Source organism: Meleagris gallopavo, chromosome Z (assembly GCF_000146605.3).
Source record: "Meleagris gallopavo isolate NT-WF06-2002-E0010 breed Aviagen turkey brand Nicholas breeding stock chromosome Z, Turkey_5.1, whole genome shotgun sequence".
NCBI lineage: Eukaryota > Metazoa > Chordata > Aves > Galliformes > Phasianidae > Meleagris > Meleagris gallopavo.
The window spans coordinates 26,922,578-26,933,531 of NC_015041.2; the positions used below are offsets into that span (position 1 = coordinate 26,922,578).

At 36.5% G+C, this 10,954-nt stretch overlaps 1 protein-coding gene across 1 annotated transcript in view; it reads right to left on the reverse strand.

Moving 5' to 3' along the window:
• Positions 1–5,093: 5,093 nt before the first annotated feature.
• Positions 5,094–10,954, reverse strand: part of LOC100550569 (receptor-type tyrosine-protein phosphatase delta-like) — a 177,211-nt gene continuing 171,350 nt past the window's right edge. Inside the window, exons 18-21 of the mRNA XM_031557282.1 lie at positions 8,261–8,546; positions 7,612–7,790; positions 6,260–6,386; positions 5,094–5,273 (exon numbers count right to left, since the gene is read on the reverse strand). Coding sequence (XP_031413142.1) covers positions 5,109–5,273; positions 6,260–6,386; positions 7,612–7,790; positions 8,261–8,546 — 757 coding nt within the window. The 3' untranslated portion in view covers positions 5,094–5,108. The remainder of the gene's footprint in view (positions 5,274–6,259; positions 6,387–7,611; positions 7,791–8,260; positions 8,547–10,954) is intronic.

Below are 10,954 nucleotides of genomic sequence, written 5' to 3' on the forward strand. Positions count from 1 at the left end.
TCAAGAAGAAGTAATGAAATTGCATCTTTCAGACAGATAAAGACAAACAATATTAAGTAATCAAGAAGAAAAAGCAATAGGTTGATTCCTCCCCAAATTACCTCCCATTTTCCCAGAGTAAAGAAACAAAACTTTAAGTCTGATTTGCTTGCAGTTATTCAGCCAGTAAAACTGGAACACTATATTTTAGGAGAGCCAGATTCCAGCTTCTTGTGGAGTTAGTCAATAAAACCTACTAGGAAACTGTCCTCAAGGACAAGGGAGTGAAGCAAAGCAGGCATATCCCCAGGTGCAGGAAGCTGGGAAAGGAAGGCAAGAGATCAGCATGGTTGAACTGAGATCTGCTGGTCAAACTGGATAGCAAGAAGAAAATGCACAGGCAGTGGAAGCAGGGACAGAATGTGTAGAGATGAGTTCACAAAGGCCAGTGCCCAACTGGAATTGGGCTAGGCAAGGGGTGCAAGGAAGGAAAACAAGGTTTTCAACAAGTATATCAACCAGAAGATGAAAGCTGAAGATGGCATACCCCCTCTAGTGAGTAATACAGGCAAGCTGGTAACAATGTGCAAGGATAACAATTTTCATGCCTCAGTCTTTTCTGGCAACTGCTCTTCATATACCCCTCAATAGGATGGGTCAGAAGGTGTGTTCTAGGGGGGAGCTAAGTCCATCCCACTGCAAGTGAAGATCAGGTTTGCAACTATACCTATAAGTCTATCGGTCCCAACAAGATGCATTCCAGAGTTGTGAGGGAATTGGCTAATGTAGTTGCCAAGCCACTTTCAGTGATATCTGAAAAGTCATAGTGGTCAGATGAAGTTCCTGGTCTGGAAAAAAGGCAATGTTGCATCAATTTCTAAGAACTACCAACCTGTCAGCCTCACTTCTGTGACAGGGATGATCATGGAACAGATCCTTATGGAAGCTACAGTAAGGCACATGGAAGAGAGGGAGGTGATAAGATTTAACTAGCATGGAAGGTCCTGCCTGATCATCTAGAGGCCTTCTATGATGGTGCAGCGATGGACAAGGAAAGAAACACTGGTGTGATCCATCTGGACGTAAATAAGACCTTTGACATTGTCCCTCATAAAATCCTTCCCTCCAAATTGGAAATATGTGGATTTTATGGGTGGACCATTTGATGGATGAGCAACTAGTTGTGAGATTATACCCAGAGAGGTCTGTCAACAGCAGATGGAGATTGGTGGGGGATGAAAAGATTGAGCACAACCCTGACAAAAAGAAGTTGGGGACAGTGGTGGATGGTAAACTGGAAAAAAGCCAGCAAAGTGCCCTTGCAGCTCAGAAAGCAAAACATATCTTGGGCTGCATCAAAAGAAGTGTGGCCAGCAGGTCAAGGGAGGTCCTGCCTGTCTGCTCTGTGCTGGTGAGACCTCACCTGGAGTACTGCACCCAGATGTGGAATCCTCAGTACAGGAGAGACATAGACTGCTGGATTGTGGCCAGAGGGCTATAAAAATGATCCAAGGCATGGAACACCTCCCCCGTGAAGGCAGGCTGTAAGATCTAGGGCTGTTCAGCCTGGTGAAGAGAAGTGAGCTGATAGCAGCCTTTCAACATCTAAAGGGAATATGAGCAACCCAATCTAGCTGTAGATGTCCCTGTTCATTGCAGGGGATTTGGATTAGATGACCTTTAAGGTGCCTTCCAACTAAAACATTTCTACGATTCTGTGACTTTCTATGATTCTGTTCAGAGATTTCTGACACAGGAATTAGGCTAGGATAAGAGTAACTTTTTAAGGGGTAAAGGCATAAGAAATGTTCCATTTTATTTAAGTCTAGATTATCACTGGAAATTTCTATGTGAGAAAATAGTTTCGATGGCAAGTTTTTTTATTTCAGGTGTGTCTAAATCAGTGTATTGCTACTTATTTTAAGATAGAAATAACTCCATAGGCTAGTGCAAATCTTTGAAAACTGTTCTCATTTAGTTTCAGTGGGAATAACTTTTGCTATTTAATACTATTTAATGAGCACAGAAGTAAAGGTAGTTAGTCTAATGTTGGATTAGCATTACAGCATATGGGGAACCTACCTTCAATTTCTTGGTTCCCTCTGCCACTGACATTATAAAAAGTGCTGCTGTCTTTTAATGAGATGCTTGGCAGTAACAGTCCAAATACAAATGTCAATTTTTATTAAAATATTTCCCTTCAGAAATTGTCAAGGTTTGCATACACAAGGCAAGAAGTACTAACAAAACAACATACAAATTTTCAGATCCCTTGTGATTTAAGAATCACAAGGCTCTTATATAACACAATATGCCCAGCTAACTGTTTTGATTTCTTCCTGCTTCTCACAGGGGATGTTCAACTGTTTTTTTATGAGGCTGTAGAATTTATAATATTATTTATAATAATTTATAAGAATTTATAATATTACATTCAGTACTAATAGTCTAGCTTTAAATGAGACTGCCTCATCATAATGACCTTTGGAGTTTGCAGAGAAAGTGAGTATAAAGCAGACAGATGCAGTAGATTGAATCAGTTACAGAGGTCAATTTCACATCACAACAATTCACAGCTCAATTTCAGAAATAACAGGGAGTCCCACACCAAAAATTTGCTGCTGCACCCTACAAAGGCAGTGTCCTCCTTTGTTGTCTCGGGAATAATTGGCCAACTCAAGTCTGCCAGAGTACTACTGGTAACTAACAGCATGGATCAAATTGGAAATAAGAGTGTTTTAACTGCTGCAATATTTATTCTCCTTTGAATAAAACAATTTAGTTAGATAGTCTTAATTATGGTAGAGAACAGCCATAAAGGCATGAAAAGTACAGTGTGTATTTTGAAAAGTAGTCCTCACTTCTTCCAGTAAATTTAGAGGAAGGTATAGTTATCTAGCACATTTAGAAAATTTAAGATGGCCTTGAAAGCTTCCCAGGGAGTTACTTAACAAAACTGAGACCATTAAGATACAGATGTTTTAAATTTGAGAAACAATAATATACAATTATATAATGTATCAAGATTATAGAATCATGGAATCATTAAGGTTGCAAAAGACATCTACGATGATCCAATCCAACCATTCACCTACTACCAATATTGCCCATTAAACCACATCCCCAAGTACAACATCTACTTCTCCTTAAACACCTCCAAGGACATTGACTTCACCAGTTCCCTGGGCAATGCATTCTAGTGCCTGACCACTCTTTTAGAGAACAAATTCATTCTAATATCCTATATGAACCTCCCGTGGAGCAACTTGAGGCCACTCCCTCACATCCTATCATGCAGGACAAGATCCCAATTCCCGACTGCTTTCATGTAGGTGTAGAAAGCTATAAGCTCTCCTTTTCTCCAGATCAATCAATCCCAGATCCCTCAGACAGTCGTTATAAGCCAGCTCCAGATCGCTCATCAGCTTTGTTGCCCTTCGCTGGACACAGTGCCTCAATGTCTTTCTTGTAGCAAGGGGCCCAAAACCGGACACAGTACTCACAGCGCAGCCTTGTGAGGGCTGAGAATGGGGGGATGTTCACCTCCCTGCTCCTGCTGGCTACACTATTTCTGGTGTACGCCAGGATGCTGATGGCCTTCTTGGCCTCTTGAGCACTGCTGGCTTATGTTTAGTTAAGTTTCAACCAGCACTTCCAGATTCTTTTCCTCCATGAAGCTTTCCAGCCAATCTGCCTACATATGGTTAGCAATATTTAAAATTAAGGTGCATAAATAATAGGATCAATTAAAAAGGAATTGGCAAATTAAGATATTTAATCCTTAACTATTAACATTTTAATGGTTTGCTGGCTATAAGCAGATTTCTTATAAATATAGTATTTTATTATAAAATCCTGAATGAACTTTTTAAAAACACATATTTTTTAGACATTTTCCTTCAGCTATATCTGTGTTTTTTTGTTATCATTGTCATTTTATGCTCTGAGCTAAGTGAACTATGTCACGTAAGACTTTTTTTCAGCTTGAGATAAAACAGATTTTTAATAGACAGTCTGCAAAGACTATCAGTACTGTAATTGTAAAAAGTTCTTTTGCTTAGTGTGGTTAAAAACTCGTGTTAGGATCCCATTCTCAAATTCTGCTAAGTACAGAAAGGCTAAAAAAGCCATAGTTCATGTGATCTTACTACATTTCAATTAGAATGAAAATCAGATTCAAATTGTATTTACAGTGTCTTTTAAAAAATATTTAATTATCTTTAGAAATTAAAATGTTCTTATACTGGCATGGTTAGTGACAATATCATCTAGTTAAGTGTCAGTAGTACCTAATTTTCCTGGAAGCTAATATTAAATGTAGCACTTCAGCTAACCACAAGAAAAATTGGAAGATGACTCGCAACTCAGAGTAATCACTCATGCAGTTCCTGGACAATGCAACTTGCTATTTTGCTTGAACAGACAGCATTCTATAGCGCATATTGAAATGAAGGTTGCCAGTAATTTTTCCTGCCATGCAGAGTAAAGTGCTAGAAACCAAAAGTTTGAGAAATACCAAATATATATTAAAAGTTTATGTGCATTTAATCTTACTACATATATCACTGTTCAGTTTCAGACTCAGGAATTCAGATAAGAAATGTAGTATGAAAATGAGGATTCTAGGGTCACAGCTGCACATATCTATTCTGCAGATATTCAAGAGTGCTGAAAATAAGCTATGCCAAAAATCAAATTATAATGTGCAAAGCTTGTCAAGCTTTTCTTGCGAATGCTATTTGCTCTGCAGTTTTTAAATTTCACTGTATTAACCTTCACACTCTCTCAACCTAGAGGGTGTGTAAAACAACATATTTACAGCTGCAAGTGACAAAAATTCTCCCCCAGAAAGATCAGGAGGGAAATGATGAGAAAGAGAAAATGGCTTTCAAATTATCTAATGTGCTTTAACCCAAATAGCTTTCAGAACTTTACAAAGCTGTGCTGCTAAAATATTAGATCTGAATGAAGTCAGTTTTCCATAGAGATATTATTCGTGTGTAGTGAGTAAATAAACTTAAATATAGTGTATATTTAAATAATAAATATACTTTTTATTTAATTGTGGAAGGCACATCTTCAGAGATCTTTACTTCATAGAGAAAGAGAGAAAGGAGTTTAAATACTCTTTAAAAATTATGTGAAAGAGTAATGCTGCTGCAACTTACCCTTGCATCTGTAACTTTGAATTCCCTTAGAATATACTGTGGCATGTTGTACTCTGCCATTGGATCTACCACAAAATACTGATATCTGGCTGAACGCTCTGCAGGCCAATATTGATGGCATTTTTCCTACAACATAGCAAAACAAAATATATTTTCTGTTACTCCAGACAACTACCCTAATACGTTTCTCGCTCAGTAAGTATAATACTGATGTAAAATGCTATTAGTGACAAGAAAATTAACTGTTCATCTTACTGTGAACATGAAGTTCCATTCATAGAATTGAAAGATTATCGTCAATATTGAACTGCATAGAGGTTTGCTCTTGTCACTATACCTCTGAATTCCTTTATACATCTGTCCAGTTCTATTACTTAATGTTACAAGCACTATCCTGAGCCTGATTTCCAAAAGAGAATGCAATTTAAATCTTGAAACCACTTTTACTTTTAGTCCTTGTTCTCTGTTGAAGTAAGTCTCCCAGGCCTCATTCAAGATTTTTCATCTCCAAATCCAAAGTCCCTGGATCATCTCCAATCCCCAAAAACATGGGGATTCATATTTCACTTAATACATACCAGCTTGATCTTGGAGTAATCCTGTCCGGACAGGAAATTGCTTCTTTCTTTCCATTAGTTAAAGTAGAAATCTGAATGAGTTTAGGACTGTAAACAGACAGCTGAAACTTCAAAGTCCAGCACAAAGAGCACACAGAAAACATTCAGCCATTCAGCTGTTAAAAATACTCCACTTTTTTTGACAACATGAAAATGTTTAAACAGATGAGGCAAAATATATTTCCAAATTAGAATTATTCAGCAGACAGAAATGCTCTCTCTGCTTTTGTTGGAATATTAACTTGCAAACTGAGTTGCTGAATCTCAGTGTGTCCCACAACAAAATGCAATGTCTAGCTCGTCTCTAATAACACATCTATACACTAGAAAAACTTATATCTGGTGACCATCAGAGCCACTTATTTCCCCATGGAGAAAGAACCTAAATTCCCATCTTTATCCTTTGACATTCTCATAACAATGAAATATTTTAGTAAGAAAGCATAATAATAATAACGAATATTTCAGTAAAATAATATTAGAGCAGTAACTTACTCTGCCCATTTCTCGTAACTTAGTAAGCATGACCACAATTGTAGAATTATGCTCCCACAGCATCCTCCAGAAATCTTCAGTTGTTTCTGCCAAAGGACCCTGTGTAGCTATGTAAGCTTTTTGTTGTCTGTTATTAAAAAAGTAAGTTAAGAAGAATATTTTAATAAAAAAGTAAGTTGATACATATGTTATCTATTTTTATGTAAACATTGTCTAGAGGAAAAAATACTATTAATAACAAGAAAATTGAAGCCTTATTATGATTGCTTAATCAAACTACGACTTTCTTTATTTTTAGAACCGTGTGAAGGAAATTATTAATCTTATGATGCATGTTTTTATCATTATTATTTAAATTTTAATGCAACTAATAGATCAATTTTATGTGCTGTAAAAAACACTTAAGAAACACTTAGTTGTGCTGGCTCATTTTATAGAAATAACTTGTCCAATTTAGGAATTATTGCATTGAGCTGTTTCTACTTTAATTCCTTTTCAACAGTCTGATGTCTCCAGCAAAAGGAATGAAGGAAGAATACTCAGGAATGAGATATACTACGTTTCCAGGCCATAATCTCCTAGTATTGGAAAGAACCAGCAAGCTATTAAAATCTTCTGCAGCAGGAACTTTGCAAGATGATGAACAGTTCATCTTGCTCCTGCTTGTTTCAGTCAACAGAAACAACTTTGTAGGTGACACTGGAGAAGAAGACTAGTTCTGCATTAGCGTAGAGACTCAGAAAATGGTGGACACAGATACTCAGGTGCACCTAAACTGCCTTAGGGAAACATTACTGCTTCTCTTCTATACTTTTTCCTATGAGCTGCACAAATCAAATGAGGGTGTGCTCTCGTGTTTGCCATCAAGACTGTGAGCTACACAGCTATTTACACACAAAACTTTTTTTGTGGTCGGGCCTCATCTTATTCAGTGTTCCAAGTTTCTAAGTTATCACCTTGACATGGTGAGTTTATCTCCTGTATCTTATTTATTCATGAGTTTTTTTACATACATATTTAGCAGAATAGTTGTGAAGAAATAGAATTTGAAGATCATGAATGTGACCAAAATCTTAATAAGTAAAAATGAATGGTTTGAAGGTAAGTAAAACCATAACACTTATGGCTGCGTATTACACAACTTTCCTGAATTGTATGGGTGGAAATTTAAAACCATTAATAATATTTAAACAAACAAAAACAAACAAACAAAACAAAACAACAACAAAAAAACACAGGACATATACAGATATTAAAAATATTGAATTTCAACACTAAATTTTGTTATTTTCAACATTGCTATACACTTTGTAAATTTAAAAACAGTCCCCCAGAGAACACAACATTAATACCTGTATCCATCGACAAAACTGGCATTAATATAATCAGACCCTTCCACTCCTCGGATTGGTTGCAAGCATACTCTTGTAGACTCATATGGCATAATATTGACAAGGCGATTCTTGAATTTGTTACAAGGAAGATTGGCACTGATGAATCTTGAAGTGTGAGCCTTAGAGCTAGCAAGACGCTATGCAAAATAAATGAATTAAAATAATTAAAATCATATATAACAAAAAAAAAATGCCATTATCAAGTCTGATGATATATGTTTATTATACAAATCATTTCATGTTTTATTTTACCATATTCTGTTGTATTATCTAAATATTTGTGAAGCACCCTTTAGCATTTTATAATAGTTTTAACACCTTATAATCATTAATCCATATGGACAAATATGAGTTTTAAACCATTACAAAAATACATATTTCAAGCTATTCAAACAATAAAGAAGAATATAGTTAAAATTGAACAATTCTTGTCTGAACACTAACTGAAGATAGAACTTCACATTTTACAAAGGACTATCTTCCCAATTAAAAAATAAGCTGGAAAATGTTCTAGCTTCCAATTACTGAATACAGTTGGTGAAGGACATAGCAGCATTAATTGTTACACAGTTTGATGTTGGCTTCCCACAGCATAACATTCCAGTACCTTAAATTCCAGTTCCATTCCTGTGACATTCTCTCCTGTTTCTATCTGTGTCAGCTTCTGAATATATGCATACAGGTTTCTGGCTGGCACTTCGGTATTTCCACATGTCACTGCTTCCAGCAGTGCATCATGGATAAAGATGTACTGGTCCTCAGTTTGAACCATGTAATTCCTTTGAGCTCTCATTAGAGTTACGTGGCCATAAATATCTACAGTCTTTTCATGCTTTATTCTCTCTAACATGGCATCTATCACAATGAAACAGCCAGTCCTGCCGACTCCAGCACTAAAAGAAATGAACACAGGAGGAAAACATGAAAGGACTATCTCGTGCTTTGTGCTTATTTTTATGGCATTCAAGTTTTAAAATTTCATAATACTCATATGAATGGCACATATTTCTGAATATGAACATAAGCCTTTATGAAAGATGACAGTGCCCTGCAACATGTAAACTCCTTTAATTCCCATTACAAGCAACTGAGACTTTAGAATTACTCATTATGTGGTCCTTGCACCTTGAAATTTCAGGCTTGACTGAAACATGCTTTAAAAACACATGTTCTTAACAATGAAAAACACTGGAGGTCATGAGCATTCTACGGAATCAAGCTCTATGTGTAATACCATCTGCAACTCAGTACATGTTGATATTCTGCTTACTGAGTACAATATAGTAGCAAACAATGTTATACTAAATGAGTCTTGTATATTTCTACTGTGCTTTGTAAGTAAACTTTCTACTACTCCCCACACTGCAAGTGGGGATTCCAGTCACACTGTAACTGGGGATACAATTAACACAGTTTGGTCTATCCTCCTCTTTTTAACTAGACCAGGCCATGATATTATTCTTTGCAATGCAGTGATCGTTATTTAGCTATGCTAGCTATAGACAAGCTTTGTCCTTACCTGGCCACTTCAGTGTTTATCTTGCATGTCTAGAAAAACGTAAGAAAGGTCTAGACTGGATCTAGTATTATTTCAATACTATTTATTATTATTTACGACGGTGGATAGTGATAGGACAATGGGGAATGGTTTTAAACTAAGGGGATGTTTAGATGAGATATTAGGGGGACGTTTTTCACTCAGAGGTTGTTGAAGCACTGGAACAGGTTGCCCAAGGAAGTTATGGATGTCCCATTCTTGGAGGCATTTAAGGCCAATCTGGATGTGGCTCTGGCAGCCTGGTCTGGTGGTTGGTTACCCTGCAGATACTAGGGGAGTTGAAACTAGATGATCATTGTGGTCCATTTCAACCCAGGCCATTCTATGATACTATGATCTCTTCAAATACCTGAAAGGTGATTGCAGAGAGAACGGGGTTGGCCTCTTCTCACTGGTGACAGGTGACAGAATGAGAGGAAATGGCCTCAAGTTGTGCCAGGGGAGGTTTAGATTAGATATCAGGAAGAACTTAGTTACAGTAAGGGTCATTAAGCACTGGATATACCCAGAGAGGTGGGTCTGAATGTGTTTAAAAACCATCTGGATGGGGTACTCAGGGACATGATTTAATGGAGGGTTGTTACAATTAGGGTAGTATGGTAAGGTTGTGCTTAGACTTGACGATCTTTAAGGTCTTTTCCAACCTAAGCAATTCTATGATTCTATGATTCTAAGATGAAAAAAAACAAAAATACAAAAGAACAGAAAATATACTAGAGATCTGATTAAGTTACATGTACTAAATTGAGCCCCATTTCCTAAGCCCTCTATGGGATATTCTTTTATGGAAATATCTGAACATCAATGGTACTCAATCCAATCTGCAAATGGATTCCTCCATTGAACTCTGAATGTACAAGTGCAAAATATTCTGTATACTATAGTCTTATCTGAGATCATATCATCTGTCACAGTGATAACTGGTTCCTTGTTCTAAATGCTTAACTCTTTTCAGTTAGCGACATGAAATGCATTGCATAGCATAGCAAGCAACACTTCATAAACACAGAATTACAGAATATCCTGAGCTGGAAGAGACTCACAAGGATCACTAACTCCTCTAAGTTAAGCTTATTTTTTTAAATGATAGAAGTAAATAAAAATTATTAAACCCATCTAAATGGTAAGAGAATTAGGTATTCTCATAGTTCCTAAAAATTAAGGAGATGTTAAGTATCTTAATTCCATCTTGAAATCAGTAATTAAATGCATCCGTTTATTTCCTGCGTGACACTCAAAGAATCTGTGCCAACTACCAACAAGTTGCATTTACTTATAGTGAAATCAAAGGGAGTACAGAGTAGAAAGATGAAGTCTCACATGAGCTAAGTTGTGTTTCTAAGTTTCTATGTGTACAAAATGTTAACATTCATTCTTCTTACTAGTTACTGTCCACAGAAGAACTCAGGAAATAGCTGAGAATTTTTGCTAACAGACCAAATGCATCAAGCTCACATTTCTTAGATGCAGTTCTGTTAAGAATTAATCAATATTTTGAGCTTAAAAGAACTTACCAGTCAGTGATATTGATCAATGGGACTTGGAATGAAAGAAAATATGCAGACTAATGAAATGATGACTCTTCTAGCTAAAATAATCTACCCTACAATAAAAAGTATGCATTCCAGGAAAGTTCTGTGATCTCTAAGTAATCATGAAGAAAAATCTGAAAAACTTCCAAACGCTCAAACTTTCTCAATAGTGCTTCCCTTCCCTTCCCTTCCCTTCCCTTCCCTTCCCTTC